General features: G+C 51.2%; 9 protein-coding genes across 9 annotated transcripts; 5 read left to right on the plus strand and 4 right to left on the minus strand.

Annotated features, from left to right (window-relative positions):
- Positions 1-405: 405 nt before the first annotated feature.
- PV05_09307 (uncharacterized protein) lies at positions 406-1,318 on the plus strand (the record flags this gene model as incomplete). The annotated part of the gene is made up of 4 exons (XM_013455633.1): positions 406-495; positions 545-765; positions 835-968; positions 1,020-1,318. 4 exons carry the CDS (start codon positions 406-408, stop codon positions 1,316-1,318), a joined length of 744 nt encoding a protein of 247 aa, XP_013311087.1.
- Positions 1,319-1,603: 285 nt separating this feature from the next.
- PV05_09308 (uncharacterized protein) lies at positions 1,604-3,339 on the minus strand (the record flags this gene model as incomplete). Its single annotated transcript, XM_013455634.1, has 3 exons — positions 1,604-2,813; positions 2,872-3,194; positions 3,250-3,339. The coding sequence occupies 3 exons, from the start codon at positions 3,337-3,339 to the stop codon at positions 1,604-1,606; spliced, it is 1,623 nt and encodes a 540-aa protein (XP_013311088.1).
- A 1,203-nt stretch (positions 3,340-4,542) lies between these two features.
- PV05_09309 (uncharacterized protein) lies at positions 4,543-5,673 on the plus strand (the record flags this gene model as incomplete). Its single annotated transcript, XM_013455635.1, has 1 exon — positions 4,543-5,673. One exon carries the CDS (start codon positions 4,543-4,545, stop codon positions 5,671-5,673), a length of 1,131 nt encoding a protein of 376 aa, XP_013311089.1.
- Positions 5,674-7,204: 1,531 nt separating this feature from the next.
- On the plus strand, positions 7,205-8,052 carry PV05_09310 (uncharacterized protein). Its single transcript, XM_013455636.1, has 3 exons — positions 7,205-7,299; positions 7,352-7,434; positions 7,498-8,052. The coding sequence occupies exons 1-3, from the start codon at positions 7,257-7,259 to the stop codon at positions 7,780-7,782; spliced, it is 411 nt and encodes a 136-aa protein (XP_013311090.1). The 5' UTR covers positions 7,205-7,256; the 3' UTR covers positions 7,783-8,052.
- A 299-nt stretch (positions 8,053-8,351) lies between these two features.
- On the minus strand, positions 8,352-10,457 carry PV05_09311 (uncharacterized protein). The gene is made up of 2 exons (XM_013455637.1): positions 9,220-10,457; positions 8,352-9,167 (listed from the first exon to the last, which is right to left on the minus strand). Exons 1-2 carry the CDS (start codon positions 10,357-10,359, stop codon positions 8,508-8,510), a joined length of 1,800 nt encoding a protein of 599 aa, XP_013311091.1. The 5' UTR covers positions 10,360-10,457; the 3' UTR covers positions 8,352-8,507.
- Positions 10,458-11,000: 543 nt separating this feature from the next.
- On the plus strand, positions 11,001-13,357 carry PV05_09312 (uncharacterized protein). Its single transcript, XM_013455638.1, has 2 exons — positions 11,001-13,158; positions 13,225-13,357. Exon 1 carries the CDS (start codon positions 11,270-11,272, stop codon positions 12,977-12,979), a length of 1,710 nt encoding a protein of 569 aa, XP_013311092.1. The 5' UTR covers positions 11,001-11,269; the 3' UTR covers positions 12,980-13,158; positions 13,225-13,357.
- An 87-nt stretch (positions 13,358-13,444) lies between these two features.
- Positions 13,445-14,923, minus strand: PV05_09313 (uncharacterized protein). The gene has a single exon (XM_013455639.1). The coding sequence runs from the start codon at positions 14,719-14,721 to the stop codon at positions 13,609-13,611; it is 1,113 nt and encodes a 370-aa protein (XP_013311093.1). The 5' UTR covers positions 14,722-14,923; the 3' UTR covers positions 13,445-13,608.
- Positions 14,924-15,124: 201 nt separating this feature from the next.
- PV05_09314 (uncharacterized protein) lies at positions 15,125-16,051 on the minus strand. The gene is made up of 2 exons (XM_013455640.1): positions 15,854-16,051; positions 15,125-15,803 (listed from the first exon to the last, which is right to left on the minus strand). Exons 1-2 carry the CDS (start codon positions 15,964-15,966, stop codon positions 15,359-15,361), a joined length of 558 nt encoding a protein of 185 aa, XP_013311094.1. The 5' UTR covers positions 15,967-16,051; the 3' UTR covers positions 15,125-15,358.
- A 139-nt stretch (positions 16,052-16,190) lies between these two features.
- Positions 16,191-17,653, plus strand: PV05_09315 (uncharacterized protein). The gene is made up of 2 exons (XM_013455641.1): positions 16,191-16,527; positions 16,578-17,653. Exons 1-2 carry the CDS (start codon positions 16,300-16,302, stop codon positions 17,457-17,459), a joined length of 1,110 nt encoding a protein of 369 aa, XP_013311095.1. The 5' UTR covers positions 16,191-16,299; the 3' UTR covers positions 17,460-17,653.
- The last annotated feature ends 173 nt before the right edge of the window (positions 17,654-17,826 follow it).

Below are 17,826 nucleotides of genomic sequence, written 5' to 3' on the forward strand. Positions count from 1 at the left end.
CCGAGCAACGACATTCATATCCCTTCAGCGCCATATCAAATATGTGCGCTTGCAGAATAAAACATTATTTATCAATCCTCTCGAGGCTTCCCTGGCGACTATGCTGGAGCACCTCTGTCCCGTATGTTGCGAAAAGGTCATGTCTATCCCGATTTTGATGCTCTGGCCCGGACCCGGTCGCACGCGCCGTGCCCCCTTGGACAGGGAGACCGCACCTTCCTCGTTCCTCGGCCACCGAGCCCGGTGGAGTTTTCCTCCTGACGCGTCGTACGGATGTGCTTGTTTACGGCTTGCTCGTGAATTGTCCCTTGGTAATTGTGGTCACCTCGTGATAGAACAATAGCCATCAGCCCGTCGAGATCGGCTGTAGCATTTTCTCATAACAGCATTCCATACACACGACCAATGGCTTTGATTGACATTGACACCATCATCCTTTTTCGGGACAGGGAGGGCGAGCGAGACCCTCTCAAAGCGATTTGGTATCTAGTGGCCGTACGGATTGAGAGGGTTCTCGATCTGAATTTGACTAATTGCTCTTCAGACTGCTGCTCTTACTGGAGCTGGGGCTGGACCGAACATTCCCTCACTATACCGTGCCGCTACGACCGGCCTGCCTCTTGAACTCGCCAAGTTGGTCCAGCGGAGATTGAAAGAGGCAATCCTCAAATCGACAATCTTTGTGGGAGTGCCACGCTCGGCAGGAGCAGCGTTTGCACTGTTCCGAGATTTAAGTGACGAGGAAATCGATCATTTTGGACCCCGGTAAGCTGTGACAACCGATCGAGATGAGACCCTTTGGCGGTGGGTTATTGACATCGTCCCAACTTTCAGGCTCGAGTCATACGATGACCCTGAGGAACAGCAAAAAAGGGTGGCCCGCGGGAAGAAGTTTTTCGATATTCTTTGGACTCCAACGGAAGCTGAAGGTGTTCGAGCAACTCTGAAGAAGTACCAACCCGACTTCTGTACGCACAAAGGCCTTGAAGACTGCAAACGCCGTGCTGACGCAACGATAGATCTCTTGAATCAGAGGCTCATTTACGAATACTGGGGTTCTGAAGATCGGATACTTAAAGACGTGGAAACGGAGCTTGTCGCTATCGCCGCTCTTGTTGCAATGAACTGTCCCGAACAGCTTGTTTGGCATCTGAGGGGAGCCATCCGTCACGGGGCCACAACAAGCCAGGCGCAATTTGCTTACGATCTGGGGATCGCTGTCTCAAAAGCTGCGGGCTGCGATCTCGGTGGTATGCCGAAATGGGAGAATTTGTTTTGGGAGACACAAAATTCCGCTGAAGAAGCGGGTTTGAACTGATTCACACCGTACCTATGCATACAGGATATGGACTGTGCGTTCTTCGTGTTTGCAATAGTCGAATAGTGGAACGGTATGCCGTGACTTTCGAGATTCCTGATCACCTTCTCTAAACACGTAGCTACATCAGTCGATATGGCTCTCTTCACCTTGCTCGTACAATTTCTCTGCTTGCTTTGAAGCCCCCGTAGCACCAGTGCTCTATATAGGTTTCTTCTGAAACGGAATTGCTACGAGAACGTGACTTGATGTGCTTTGCATGAAAAATCAATCGACTATTTCAGATCACTTCTGGAAAGCGGCTAGTGCCTGTACATCGTTCTGGTCGACATTACCTACAGTGCCTGAGAAGCCCCTCTTCAGGACAGTTTCCACCGAATCGGAATTGCCATTCCACGTTGGATTCCTGCTTATTGGTGGAGTCCCTAGTCCGGCTGCGACTCTCAGGATCTCTTCTGGATTGATCACGGCGTTGTCCTCCAGAGGAGCGCGCCATGCGACATGGTCGTCGGGCCGAATCAAGACCGCCCGTCGCTCCCACACTTTGCGAACATGAGGCTCGTTGGGAAGATGGATCTTTTTCAGGGGCAAGCTCAGTGCATCAGCCACGTCACCGAATGCAGACGCAATGCTACCGCTTTCGGAGAAATCGACAATCGAGAAGTCCGGGCCAAAAAGGTCAAAGATGCTCGTCTGGCCATCCGCGAGGAAGACGTGCGGAGCTCGAGAGCCAGGCCATGTTGATGGAATGTAGCTTCTGAAACTCCACTCTGGCTCTTCTACTTCAGTATCAGGGACCACGACGGGGGAATGATTGTTGCGATAACCGAGTTCGATGCCGTGTTCTTTGTTCTCACCGTCGTGTTCGCTGAGGAATTGATCGATTTTGCGTCGTAGTGCTCGACCTTGTGCGGTATCTGCTAGGATGGCATGATGTCCAGCCTCACTGACCCAGTCAATATACTGCCGGTGCACGGAAAAATGAACGCCAGAACGCTCGATATTGCGAACAGCCACCGGTCGTCGCTCATGTTCATATGACTCCAGGAGGGTTCTCCCACCAAAGCCATGGCAGACCGCAGCCAATTTCCATCCAATGTCGAAGCTGTCTCCAACCGCCGTATTCATGCCGTATCCTCCTGTCGGAATGTTCTGATGGGCAGCATCTCCTGTCAGGAAAACTCGACCTCCTGCCGACGTATAGCGGTCGACGATACAGATATTTGGACGCCATGTACTCTTCACCAGGACTTTGTCAATCTTGCACGGGCAAGGACCTGCTGAGCCTCCAAGCGCTTCTGCCACTACCTTTTCGGGATCCAGTTTTTCAGCATCGACATCGAGGCCAATTGCCATGTGCACCGTCCAGGTATCCTCTTCGTCCTGACTGATGATGGCTCCACCATTAGAGAAGAAGATGTGCCAATACTGGCCTTGCCGCTGCAATACAGACAAGTCTCTGGATTTGAAGTGTACCAGGAACATTGCCATTGGCCTATTTGCAAACGTCAATATGTGAGCCTAACCAGAGATATGCCAATATTCTTGCTTACACTGGCCCGCCAGTCAGGACACCTCCGATGGATTTCCGTACCCGACTTCCAGCGCCATCGCAGCCAACAACATATTGACTTCGCACAATGTGCTTCTGTCCCGTAGTGGCATCTTCCAAAAGACTTTCAACTCCAACTTCGGATTCGGTCAACTTCTCGAATCTGAGTCCAAAGCACGAGTCAATCAACGGTTCCTTTTCGATCCGAGGTTTAAGCCAAGCCTCAAAGACTGCTTGGGAGCAGCGCTGGTATGGCTCTCGAGGCATCGATCCATCGTTCTGGGTCTTGAAGTGTTCCCTGCACTGGTTGGGTGAGGGCAGAGCCTAGGAAAAATGTGAGTCGGAGAAGGCTACGGTCACAGACATGTGCCAGGATTACCCATTTGCCAATTATCTCACCCCCATCGGATAGCCCACTGCTGAAGATAACATCAAAAGAATAGTCCTGTCCAACGCCTAGAAAATCCATGATATAAGCCTCGAAATGTCATTGACTGAGGAGCCGGGCACTTTGATCTGGCCTACCTTGTTCTCTCAGACCTTGAGATAGCCCTAGTCTGTTGAAAAGCTCCATGCTTCTGCAGTTAGTGATATCCATCTTAGGCCACTTGGTGGTTTCCAGGCTTCTTTCTGCGAGGATGCATCGGACGCCATGACGAGCCAGCTGGAGCGCGGTTATCAAGCCAGCAGGGCCGCCACCAACAACCAACACCTCAGTCTCATGCTCGACTCCCTGTTATCCGAGCTGATTAGCAGGTCGTGATGGACTGAATCTCTGTGGGTCATACCGACGACATCGAGACAGCTAATGGTGCCTTGTTCAATGGTTTGAGAGTTCTATTCTCTCTTAACCAGCCTTCACGAGCGATAGGTCCTGCACACTGTCTGGCTTCACAAAGGGGAGATAATTGGGACAGGAAGCAATGCTCTGCTGCTAAAGCCAACGGTGGTGAGGGCCCGGATTAGTGGGTCCATCCATGTCGTGGCTCCTCCAATTGTAGTGCAATCCTGACCACAGATCCCCGGAACACGAGATGCTGCAACGATCGCCCCGTGCAGAACCGAATGTGCTGGCTTCGGCTTTGGGCCTCCGCACTGGCTTCCATCGAGCTCCGACACGTTTTGATTGGTTTGGTGAGCCTCATAGCCTTCCGAACCAGCCGAGCCCGGCCTCCGGAGCCTTACAATCTTCGACACCCCTGAATTAGCCGCTCCCACCTACAGAGTACTTGCTCCGCAGACGACAATATCTGGAACAGCAGCACTCCTGCTTACCCAAGCCAGCGGCTCAGATGGCTACTTCGTTATCGAGCTATCTACAATTCAGCAGATGCACCTCTAACAATCCACTGAGGGTGGCTTGGAATGATGGGCAGACTCCGTACTAAAAGGTCTATGGAGGCTTCGGCCGTGAAGGAAGAATGGCAAAGTGGCAACGATGCTCCGCACGTGATACAGAAAGGACCGGAAGACGTTGGAGGGGATCAGCTCAAGATAAAACGAGTGGCATGTCCTGAGAACGGCCCGGAAGGGAACCCTCTCCTGTCAAGGATTATCTGCTATTCAACTATAAGAACTCGACACTTCGAGTCAGTACGTCCGAGTCCTTGTCGATTATCTAATTCGCTATATCCTCCCGTTGCAAGGATCTTTCTGCATTACAGTACACGGCATGACTATTGAAGTGCCTGCCGTTGTCGCCTACCCTCCTCAGGGCGCGCCCAATTGGCGATATGAGCCAGTGAAGCTTAGAATGGTCAAAGACCACGAAATTCAGATTCGCATGGTTTCGACTGGCATCTGCCATTCAGACATTTACGAGTCAAATATCCCTGATAGGGCTGATGGCATTCCGTACCCATGGGTCTTCGGACACGAGGGCGCAGGATATGTCGAGGCAATTGGGGACGGAGTCACCCATGTAAATCCCGGAGACCCAGTTCTGCTTTCTTATGATTATTGTCAGAATTGCGATATCTGCAGGAGCGGCCAACCTGCATATTGTGTGGAATGGCGTCGTCGCAACCGCGCTGGCGAGAAAGGCATCTTCGAGACCAAAGACGGCAGGCCTGCAGGTGGCAAATACTTTGGTCAATCGAGTTTCGCTTCGACAAGTATTGTCCAGGAGACAAGTGTGATCAATGTCAATGGCCTAGTACACAGTGAGGAAGAGCTCAAGCTCTTGGCACCCTTGGGATGCGGCCTGATGACGGGTGTGGGAGCAGTGCTGAATTCAGCAAAGGTGCAGCCCTACGACATAGTCATGGTCACTGGAATTGGTGCCGTTGGCCTTGGCGCAATTGCAGCCGCAAAAGTCCTCGGTTGTAAAGAAATCATTGCTGTCGACCGCATAGCTGCACGTCTCAATGTGGCAAAAGAATTCGGCGCCACCAAAGTGCTCGACACCAGCAGCCCAAACACAAGCCTAGTCGAAGATGTGCGGAAGCTCGTGGACGACCAGCGCATCTCTGTTGTGATTGAGACAACCGGCGTCCCGGCGGTCGTTCTGTCGGCCCTAAAAGCCATGGGCTGGCACAGCAAGCTCATCCAAATCGGCATCCCACCTCCTGGCGCCGAGCTCAACATAGACTTCCTGGAATTCTTTGCCGCGAACAAGGTGATCGAATGCCATTGCCTCGGAGACGAATCCCCAAAGACCATGATACCCAAGATGCTGGCGTGGTGGCGAGACGGGAAGCTCCCTGTGGAGAAGATTGTCAAGTTCTACCCGGCGAAGGATGCGCTCGAGGCAGCTCACGGGATGGAGAGCGGGACGGTGATTAAACCTGTGCTTATCTGGTAGATGAGAGATTTCATAGGATTAACGAGCCATGAAATTATCAAGGAGGGTACTATTCTAATGGAGAAGCGTATGCCTTGCAGCAAACTGTGCAAGACAATGTACAAGTGCACAACCTTTTGGCCTTTCGGTCCTAGGCTATGATCCAATTCTCGTTATACCCTCTCGAGCAATCGAGGTGTATCTCCATTTGGAACCCCGGAGCGTGAAGTTGTCTACCCTCTGTTTGGAACCATTTTGTCATGATGTCCACCGTTACCGTGATGAAACTTCTGCACTTACGACTCAGCGCGTAGCTTGCGAAGAGTATGTGTCTCAGGATCTTCACTTATGCTGACAGCAGAGGGGGGCTTTCGCGGCCTTTGGTCGCCGCTTTGATATTTGGCCTACTTGTTTGCATGTGTCTCGCTCTCTCGGCTGTCAAATACCCAATTGTCCACTTGCGACCCCCTAGGCTTACCAGCCTGTTTGCTTGCGGCTCCATCAATGTAGCTCACATATTGTTGCCGTCACGCATGGAAGAAGTAAGAACAATGTGAATACCTGCCTCCGAACTTGATGCACAACAGATTTCGCACTTATGGCAGGTCCCCAGATCATGCACGAAAGCCCCAAACTTGTAGACTGCGACTTTGACTTACACAACACTGTCTTTGTAGCCTCCGCGAAACCTCTTACTATTCTACGTACCTGGTAGTTATAGTTTAGCCTCCTCTCCCTAGCAATTTCTGTGCTTTCTATTCTGCTCTTGATCCTATGATCACTCTAAATATTGTAGTCGCTCAGAAACCTCATGTGCAGAGTCATCTTCGAACTTGGCAGAGAGTGATCCTGTCGACCCCTTACCACCTCAAAACTGCAGCACAACAACGACGAGTCACGGATGGCGTGGCGGCGTTTTCATTATGAAGAGGTCGACAGCTCTACGGCTTAGTCAACTCCCTGGCGCCGCGTGAGCCCTCCATTCATTTGACCGCAGCAACCTTGTGAGTTTGCAGCAGCTTTGACAAAGAGAGACATGGCTTGGCCTCAACGGACAGGATAGCATCTCGGTGTCATATAGCAGGAATGGAATGTTGGTAGGTCGCAAAGTTGAGGTGGGCAGCACTAAGCGTACATACGATATCAACCTACACGTGACCCATTGCGTATCGCACCAATCCGTCGAAATCTGGGCAACCAAAAAGTTTTCCTTGTCAGTAACGCTGTATCTGCGACTCGAACATGCGCCCTCCCGACCAAAAAATGAAGAGCGAGCAAAAAAGCAATTACTCATGCCGAGTATCGCAGGAACAGTCCAAAGATTCATAAAAGGAGCATTTTGGGCGTAGCCACGGCCATCTCTGGTAAAAGGCAAGAAATGGATTCTGCAATAGCTCGTCCCGCTCCAGACCAATTTTTACCAGTTACAAATATATGTACCTTTATTCTTGGAGCCGGACACGTGATAATGGTGGCCCCCGCAACTAGCTAATCCCCCCGCACTCGTCATTGCTGTTCAGCGAGCCAGATCAGACCATTCCGACATGCCATGAAATTACTTCCAGCCGTAACAGTTGGGCGTCACAAAGCTAGGAATAGACTAGATGAGCAAGATGGCTGCCTGTATTTTCTGCAAGATTGTCAAAGGTAGGTGAGACTTGGGTACTCCAGCAGACTATAGTTGAGCTGACGAGGGCAGGTGACATTCCCTCCTTCAAGCTCTTCGAGTCCGAGAGGATCTTTGCTTTTCTTGACATTCAACCTTTGAGCAAAGGACATGCCGTATGAGTCTTCCGATTCTCTGCTCGTGTCGATCCAATCGTTTCGCTGACTTGTTGTGTTCAGCTCGTCGTCCCGAAACACCACGGCTCTAAGCTCACAGACATTCCCGACGATGCCTTGGCCGAGATCCTGCCAGTGGTCAAGAAGATTGCAGCTGCTAGCGGGGCCGAGAACTACAATGTGTTGCAGAACAACGGCCGGCTGGCACATCAAGAAGTCGACCATGTCCACTTCCATATGATCCCCAAACCGAATGAGACCGAGGGACTTGGAATCGGGTGGCCTGCTACGCCGACGGATATGGAGGCGCTGAAAAAGCTTCATGCTGATATCAAGGCAAAGATGTGAGGGGTTTCTTCTTCGCACGGCAATGCTATAGCGGAGGTACAGTAAAAGCAGGAGGGACGGTAGAATAGCAGACAACCACAGCCTGGAGCGGATGCTGTGGGCTTGACGTGACCTGTTGTGGTGCTGAACATACATGTTACCGAGCTGAAACCCTCAAATTTCAAGATTTCCTTCGGGACCAGGCACTGTCTGCCATCGACTCTCTTTCTCATTCCGTTCGGAGCACGTTGGCCACGAGCACGCGTCCTACTTTCCAAGTTCGGCTCGGCTGCGCGAGCCCATTGTCGGTGTTCCGAAATCGCTTAGGCCATTACACAGATGATACCGCGTGATCCCGCGACTCATTCGACCTCAAGGACTGTTGTGTTGCTACACAGTGATAGAATCGCGATATCCCAGGGGAGAGGGCACCGACGCAGGACCAGGCTTTTTCCCCGCAGAAAGCTGGAAATCATTTGCGTTGCTATGCAGACGCCCTGGAAGAGTGGAAAAGTACGGTGAATGTCGCTCAGTAGAGTCAAAGGATTACTGTATTGTTATTAACTCATTCGAACAACGTCGGTCCCCCGTGATGGGCTGAGGTTAAATTGCAAACTTACATGCATCAAGCATGCGGAAGTAATGCATTGGATTCAAAGACGTGCTACTTCATGCGAATCTGCCCGTCCACTGTTTGCATGGAGACCGCTAACCGAATACAACGGCTGCTTCGTCGAGAGCGGTCTTCAATCTAGATCATCTGCACTGGTTTCGACATTGGGCGCGTTCGACGTTGGCGCCAAATTGTGGGTCTCTGCTTTGCCAGGCGGTGGCGGGTAGAAATTGATCTTGCCATCTGGTAAAATCATGCCTGTACGATCATAATATGTCCTTGCTCGGACATACTTGTCGAGCTTCCAGTAGTTTTCGTTCAATTGCCTGGCACGCGAATTCCTGTCCTCTTTGATCTTGTCTGCCTCCGCACCCGTACCTGTGGCAAGCCACTCGAAAGTTTTCTTCTCATACTCTCGAACTTCTACATCCCTTGCCGCCTCCAACTCTTTCCGTGGCCCTTCCTCTTTCATTGCGTCATTTTCGCCGGGAACTGGTTCGACGTACTTGTACTCCCAGTCCTCATCGCCGTCCAGCTCTTTTATAATTTGCGATTTCGGGATGAACTTCTCCAAATCGGTAACGTCAGATGTGAAATGGACTTTTCCTGCTACCACAGGATCAAGCCATCCTCGAATAATCTTCCAAATGCCTTGGAAGATCCAGGGAGCTTTGTGTACAAGGACCGCACCAAGCGATTCTGGATAATTGGCCTCGAAAATCTTGATCATGAACTTGACAGGGGTATAGTCCATATTGGCCATGGTGAAATGGCTCATGTCGAATATTATACACTGATCGGGGGTCAGTAAGTCGAAAAATCGCATCAAAGAACAAAATACTCACAGCGGTTTCCACAGGTGGTCTCAAAGCAAGTCTAGCAGTTTCAATCACATAAACCGTATATCGTTCTAAAGCTCTTTCGGTTTGTTCTCCGCCTCTATGCAACCTGACCCGAACAAAACATAACGGCCTTCCCTCTTTATCGGTGCCGTGCAGGAAGCTCTTCCCTAATCTTAGTTGAGCAAGAAAATCATCACCTTCCCTTTTGACGGCTGGGTCGCTGGATTTGGAGTCTTCCAGGGCGCCACCTTCTCCTCTCAAGACCACATCATCGTCCACGTGCTGTTCTTGACTTCGCCAACGCATCGTGGAGATCAGCATGACCAAGGCCTTGTCGACATCCCATTTTCGTGCTCGGAGGAACCGTAGCAAGAGTGCATCAGGATGGTCTGCTTTCACCATACTCCAAAAAGTGGCGCGCAACAACTCGGGGTCCTGTGTGGCCAGAATCTCGTGGAAGTCCTTCACCTGGCCATACTTGTCGTCGGAATCAGCATGACGGCTGGGGTCTTTGGTCGGGGTTGCTGAGCCATTACTCGAATCCTTCTTGTCGTGCCGCTTAAAGACACCCAGTCGCCTCTTGCTTTTCTTCTTGTCTTTACCATCGACTTCAGCCACGGTTGACTCCTCCTCGGCTAAAGGTGTGTCTGTGCCGCTGACGTGGTGGGGTTCTTCAACTCCGAATACTCTTAACGTGGCAGTCCAGAGGTCTTGCAGCTTGGCTTCTTGGTCAGGCGTCAGATTGCCCAAGTGGCCCGGTGGGATGGGCATGTCTGTATAGAAGTAGTCGTAGGTGTGTTGTGCTGGTTTGTGTGAGACGCGATGCTCGGTATCGGTCCCGTCGTTGTCGCGTGCCCCTCGGAAGTTGTTGCGCACGATGTACTCAAAGAGTAGGGCACTTCCACATGCGATGCCCAGGACAAGAACGTAGGCGGATGAAGAGGCTTGGAGGGGTTGCGCACGCGGCCGAGTACTGTGGAAGTTTCTGCGCCGACTTGAAGGGTCTGACGGAGAGTATGATGATGGCCCAGGTCGTAGCTGATGAGGATTGGGGCTGGGACAGACGGCTGGCTGCACCCCTCTTTGTGTCGGAGAGGGAAAGACTGATCTGGAAAACAGCCGCTGACAAGCGCAGCGTCGCATGTAGAGGGATGCGAAAGAATGATGAGGTATTGATTTGACTCGCTAAGTTAAAGCCGAAGTAGCTGTGGATAACTCAGCAATGCACGCCCTGAGTAAGGAATTATCCACAAACCCACGGATATATTGGAAGCCGTAGACGCGGTCTAATTAGAGCATCAAAAGCTGCAATTTTCATGACAGTCACGACAGTGTCCACATCATGTCATTAGTTTCATGGGGCGCGGATCAGGCATTCTGGGCGGATCGTGCACGCCCGCAGGCTCGTTGAGAGGAGGACGAATAGTGTGTTTCATGTGCAGATGTTGCAGGACGAGAACGTTGCACGGCCTTATGTTATGTGCAGGATGCCCCTAGAGCACTGTATGCAGGCAAGGCTGGATGACCCAGGAGTCCAACTATTATCAGCACCGGTCTAATACTATAACCACGAATGGGACGGTAGGTAGATAGGTGCAGCAACTTTACGAAGACTCAAGGTGAAAAGCGAAAAAATATTCGATATGCTGGGCTGAGGCCCAGCGCAGAATCATACCTAGTCAATTCTCCAATCAAAAATCCCTTTTGGTGCCAGTCCCGCCGCGACAGCGCCTTCCCCAGACTGATGAAAAGAACCTCGAACTTCAAACTGCGCTTTCAAATTCCAACGTCTCATATTGAGCCTTTCCAATCACAGCAGTCGCAACTGTGCCCATCCCATCGGCAATTCCAGCACATGTGATTGCTCTTTCTTTGCTGTCTCAACTACGCTCATCCTGCCGCTGGTAGACCGCAGAAGCAAATGCGTCTGACTATTCCGATATCCTCTTTGTCGATCCGCTTCCCTCTTCGACGTGCCTGACAACGAGTGCCGTCCTTTTTGCCCCGATACACTCACTCTAACCCGCTCATACTCACCTCTCCTTTCGGCATAATGAAGTCCACATATTCCGCGAACAGCCTGAAGCGCTGGTCTTGCAAGAGCAAAGATATACCCGTGGTTTCTGCAGTCAAAGCAGTCCACGTCTATGACTTCGACAACACCCTCTTCTCCAGCCCTCTACCTAATCCTCAAATATGGGGCTCTCCTGCGATAGGAATGCTTCAGGCCTATGAGACCCTCGCATATGGAGGATGGTGGCACGACTCCAGCATTTTGGCTGCAACAGGTGACGGTCTGGAAAAGGAAGAGCCCCGAGCATGGGAAGGTTGGTGGAACGAGACTATTGTCCAACTTGTCGAGATGAGCATTCAGTCAAGAGATGTTGTCACAGTCCTGCTCACAGGAAGAGGAGAGACGAATTTTACAGACCTCGTCAACAGAATTTGCAATGCCAAAAACCTGGATTTTGACCTGGTCGTTCTCAAACCCGAGGTCGGCCCTGCAGGCCAACGCTTCGAATCTACCATGAGTTTCAAGCAGGAGTTTCTTCGAGAGTTGGTCTTCACATATAAAAATGCTGAGGAAATCCGGATCTACGAAGACCGGCCCAAGCACGTCAAAGGCTTCCGCGACTATTTCGAACGGTTGAACAAATCCTTGCTGTCACATCCAGCTGATCAGCCACCCCCGGTTCGAAAACCCATTACTGCCGATGTCGTGCACGTCTGTGAGTTGAGATCATCTCTGAACCCGGAGACAGAAGTCAACGTGGTTCAGAAAGCCATCAATCGTCACAACCATGCCGTGGCGAATGGAGGCCCCAATCCTACCAAGAGTATCAGGAGGCACTTAAAAATTGTCGAGCAATTTTCCTATTTCGGATACCTGATCAACCAGACTGACTCAGCCCGCCTGATCACTCTGATTACGGGACTACCCAATGGTCTCATCGACTCTGGCGAGGTGCGTTTATTGGCATCGAGCATTTTGATCGCCCCATTCTATCCCAGAAAGGACCTCATCAAGAAAGTTGGTGGACGCGGAAAGAAAGTGACCTGGCAAGTGACTGGCTTCACCAAATACGAAGATCGCATTTGGGCAGTGAGGGTTGCGCCTGTGTCCGAAACACAAATATACACGCAGGATCCTACACCGCTTGTTGTTCTTGCTATCCGGAAAGGCTCCAGACAGATTGATGCAGCGAAAATCCAACACTGGGAGTCCGTCGCTCCAGAGAAAGCTTTCATGTTTGAAACAACAGTAGGTGACAAGGTGATGCTGAAAATCGAAGAATCTGAATTCCCGCGCGCGAAAGGAGGACGCAAGCAAGATGCCTACGACGGAACTCACAAGCGCAAGCACGTTAATGACGATTCAGACCTTGCACCTCAAGGCAGCTATGCTCGCGTCGCTGCTGGGGACCGAGACGATGGCACTTGGGCCGGAGATAAGCGACCTGCAAGAGGCGGGAGATTCAGCCAACGCAATGCGATGAGCAAAGCCAACTTCAACAACCGTAACAACCACGGCATGCCCGGCAATAGACACAGCATGCAAGATGCAAACACCAATGCGAGACAACGTGGTGGTGGACCCGGTGCAGGTGGCGGCAATCGAGGAAGAAACGCCGCTGGTACGAATGCCAGTGGCGGCCACAGAGGTCTTCCAGGCTACAAGAGTCTCGACGATTATGGCCCAGGTAACTTTGATGGTGCAAATGACACGAAGGCCGGCTCTGGAGAGATGGTTATGAACTATTGAGTATGATGTGGAACTATGAGGTTTCATGGCGTTGACCTCTCGAGAATGGGAGTCGAGGTTAAGATGCGATTCTACCGCAATTATGTTGCTATGGCGTATTATACCTGTTGTTGAAGGATTGCATCGATACCATGTATGATCTATCGAAGGAGTTTCATGGATGGACAGCGTTTGAAAGGGTAAGAGACCGCTACAACAGCCTGATGCATGGCGATGAAAACCTGAGCTAATATCGACCTCGGAAGAAGGGATGTCCTGCATTAGCTATGATGTATGATTATTAGATACCTGGTAGTCTTGTTCTGCCTTATTTGCCATGTCCAGCAAGCGTCCTAACAATTTCGAAATGGCTTCAAGTATAGTAATTGGAAGGCTCTCCACAGCTTTATTGCTTCCAGATAAATTTCTCAAACAATTCTGTGGCGCTCCACCTATTTGATTTCAAATTCCCGATCATATATAATCGTCGAATACATTCCCTTAAGAGACTTTTTGCTTCTATGTACAAACAAGTCCAAACCTTTCCAGCCACGGCAGGTTCTGTCCCAATGCAGTTCCTCGTCCAGCAAACCATTGCCCTATGGTACGGTCTAAGCAGCAAAGTCGCTTCTCGCCAACAAGGTGTCAAATCAAAATCCATCACCCTCGTGCCATTCCCGCCCACATTCCGTTGCCCTGATCTTAGGATCGAACCCTCTTCTTATGGCTTCCTCCCTGAGTTGATCGAGCAACTCTGCCTTCTGCTTAATCTCCCAGGCAAGACGCTTGTACTTTTCGCCGCCCTTCACGCCAGTGTCCCACATCTCGGCGAGCTTCTCGTCGAGTCTCTCTTTCTGTTTCAGGGTACTCAGCCAGTTCCGCAGACCATCTTCGCCTTGGAAGCAGAGCCCGTACCCATCGCAGTAGCATTTGTGCTGGGACGGGCAGAACTCGAAGTTGCCCGTGAATATGTATTGCCACGAATACTCCATCAGCCGTCCAGAGGTCTTGTCGTCCAACTCCGTCGACAATAGCCATGTGCGATATCGCACGTAGTCCTCGCGTGGCCGTTGGCGGATACGATCTCCTGAGACAGCGAACTGTGCACAACAGGGCTGCGATATGGCCGAGGGAAGTGGAACGTTGGCGCCATGAAGTTCATGAAACAGCTGAGACGTCAAGGCCGGCTCTTCGGGCTTGTGCTTCAGATCATGCCGCCACCGGGGTCGGTCGATGTGCAACCAGTTTGGACACCCTGGATCCAAGTGGCAGCGAGTATTGAAGTATCCCTGTCGAATGACGTGAGGGTCGCTGAGGAGTTTGATCGTCTTGGCAGAATCGATGTCCAGGAGGATGTTGTTGTGCCAGGCCGTTTTGTGCGGATGGAAAAAGAGCACCACGTCGGGCACAGAGTCGTAATGGTCGATGATGTAGGTCAGGTATACCATTGCTTCGTGGCCCTTATTGGCAGGCAGCCCGGACATATCGCTGTCGACGGTGTAGATTTTGGTCGGGAGGTCGGGAAGATCCCGAGATACCCAGCTTACATCTTCAGTGTGAAGGCGGCCCATGACCAGGATCCGGGTATAGTTGTGCCCAGCTGGTCTGGATATTCCAGGAGTGAAAAGGGATGGGTTGTAGAGGGACGAAGGATCATTTTGGCCGTAAATATATTTGGGTTTCGAAGATAAGTTGGTGACGAGGTAAATCAGAGTGAAAGCTCCCAGTGCCAATGACAGAGCCGTGCTTTTTCGCAAGAGCATGGTAGGTGTAGATGTGGTCTATAAATCATTGGTGTTCCGCAAGGCTGCGCATGCTCCTCTAAACAGGAACCAGTACTTTTGTTTAGGGCTCCATTCTCAATGGTTTGTACTCGTACAGAGGTATAACGATATTTGGACACAGACACAGTAACGGGCACTAACGAATCGACGTTGAACCTGAATGAAGGAGCAAGGGAGAGGAAAGGCTGAAAAGATAAAAGAGTTGTGGGAGATGACGAGGCAGGGGGTTCAAAGGACAGGGTTTACTGCATGTGCTGAGGCGTTCGGTCCAAACTATGCCGACAAGGATGTCGTTGCATTGCACCCTGTGTACCTAAGGTAGGTAGAGATCCTAGAGACTCACTCAAAAATTCAGAAACGACGATTGCTCTAGAGACACGCCTGTAACACCGCGCGGCGACAGAAGATATGAAGTACGCGTATAGATTGACTTGTTTGTGTACGTCCGGTGCCGTTTAACCTGGTTCCAAAAAATCTCCTCAATATACACATTTGATGCGAGGAGAGATGCTTAGCCGCCAATGATCTATGCCAAACACTGTTTATCTTCTGATCGCCGGGTATAATGCCATATAGTCCTACATGTTCATCAAATCTTGCCCCGGGGAATCATCAATCAGTCGCATCTTCCATCTTTCCAGCCATCCTTCCACCTCTGCTTCCACAGGCTGCAATTAAATTCGGGCTTGCCCAGCTTAACATTGACGGCGTTATGAGCCTGGCACATCCACATGCCTAAGTCATCTTGTCCTTGAACTTTCGGTTCATTCCCCGGGGTTGCCATCCAGGCCCTGAAGTCCTCTGCGCAGACCCAGCAAGGGTAGAGTGTGGAGAATGTGGATATAAATTGCTGCATTATCGATTGTGTCTCGCGGGGCGCATTGGTAGGGTAGGTAGCTGCCATGCTGTGGAGGAGTGTCCATGTCGACCGACCCAGTTCTTCGACGTCTGGTGGACAATCTGATGCGGGAGCAGTGACGGGCACAATAGGCTTCGACTTTTTGCCGGTCGAGGATTTCATCATGGCCATCCATGCGGCGGATGATGTACAAGTTCGGCATCTGCTATTGTCAGTCTGATATACGTGGTAGTCTACTCCGAGTAGACGTACGGTTTCCCATCCTTGTCCAGGACCACACCCGGAGGAGCATGTTGGTGTGGCGCATCTTCTGTAGTCGAACTGTCTCTCGAGCTGGATGCTTGACCAGAGGGGGGAAAAGACATCTGCACCGAGGTTCCTGATAGCCTCCTCCTTCTCGCCTTGGTCCTACAGTGCCGCCAGCGTGTGGTAGGAATGATACAATACGAGGTGACGGTGCATAGGAAGCAGCCAGGCCGCAACGCAACAATTTGTCAAAGGCCGATAAATCCGATGCATAGTCGGCTAAACGACTCTTTTTGGCGAATACTTGCGGGGAGCCGCTTGCCTCGAAGATCGTCACTGTAATAATAAGTCCAACGCGTCTGTTACCGGTGGAAATCATCACATGCGGAAGCCGTGTTTTGTCCACTCGAATCCGTGGTTCCTGCCACTGTTGCGATTACCCATAAGTCGGAATGTCTGACTCCGAGTTGTCGCAACCCTCCACCACTCCAGCACCGCCTGATCACGAGCTTGAAAAGAGTCTGCGACGCGAAGTGGCGAAAGCTCACAAAGCCGAGTTGGATTATTCCGTCAACGATATACGTGCAGCCTCCGAAGAGAAGTTAGGCCTTCAGCAAGGGTTTTACAAGAATCATGGAGAGTGGGCGAAGCGGAGCAAGGATGTCATCAAGGATCAAATTGTACATTGGCTACCCCAAACACGCGCCATGCGCAAGACTTATGTCTTTAGGCTATCATGTCGGACACCGAGAGTTCTCCGGTAAAGCCAGCCAAAGCAAAGCCTGGAAAGCCTAATGAACGAACGAAAAAACGCCCCTCGGTCGAGAGAGAAGATGTACCCAGAAAAAAGCAGAAGATCGCCAAAGAGGAGGTTGAAACGGAGGAGTCATCTTCGCCCCTGAGCGACCTCGAATCCGAAGAGGTCGAAGAGAAGCCTCAGAAGAAACAGAAAAAGGCTCCAGAGAGAAGGCGAACGACTAAGCCGAAGCCGAAGCCGTCAACGCCGAAGAAGGCCAAGCCCGCAAAGTCTGATAGCGATGAACAGGAGAGCACACCTGGAGCAGGTGGTGTAGGTCCTTCATCAGAGGAAGAGAGCAAGAATGATACCAAGGACGCCAATGACGACTCGGAAAGTGAGATGTCGGTCCTACTGGACGAAGGACCTCAGCCGAAGAACAAGAGGAAGCAGAGAGAACCCTCAGGTCAGAAGGCCAAAAAATCCAAGACCACCAAAGGCAAACCCGATACAGAGCTCGATGGTGATCAGGCCGAGATTAAGCGACTTCAAGGCTGGCTAGTAAAGTGTGGCATCCGGAAGCTCTGGGGCAAAGAGCTCAAACCATATGAGACACCCAGAGCGAAAATCAAGCATCTTAAAGAGATGTTGGCAGAGGCCGGCATGTCTGGTCGATATTCTCTGGAAAAGGCCAACCAGATCAAGGAGGCTCGAGAGTTGGCGGCCGATATCGAGGCAGTGCAAGAGGGTGCCGAGCGCTGGGGTGCCGACGACGATGCTGGAGACCAGAAACAGGATGGACGTCCTGCAAAGCGGCTAGTGAGAGGTGCGAAGAATTATGATTTCCTGAGTAGCGATGGCGAAGAGACCGACTGATGCAGTGGACTCCCGTTGTTGGGTCAGAGAAAGTGTCTTTCAGCGATCGTTCTTCGAGTGTACTATTATGGGACCTTGTTGTAGCCGTTCATCGAATGGTTTTGTTGCCGCTCATGCGTTGCGCCACCAGGCTAAAGACGGCCACTGATGAGATGAACAATACGAGATTGTAGAACTTAACAGTCAGCGATTCCCTAGAAGCACTTTGTCTCATCAAGACACAACATACAGCGTTACGTGAATACTCGTTTTCTTCTGCTTCCGTCCGAGCTTCGACAAACAGCCGACGTAGATTGGGCAATGCCATCTCACTGACAGGCGACGTCTATTCAGTAGCAGGCAAAGAGGGTTGAAGTAACGATCGATC

This window comes from Exophiala xenobiotica, assembly GCF_000835505.1.
Source record: "Exophiala xenobiotica strain CBS 118157 unplaced genomic scaffold supercont1.6, whole genome shotgun sequence".
Taxonomy (NCBI): Eukaryota; Fungi; Ascomycota; class Eurotiomycetes; order Chaetothyriales; family Herpotrichiellaceae; genus Exophiala; species Exophiala xenobiotica.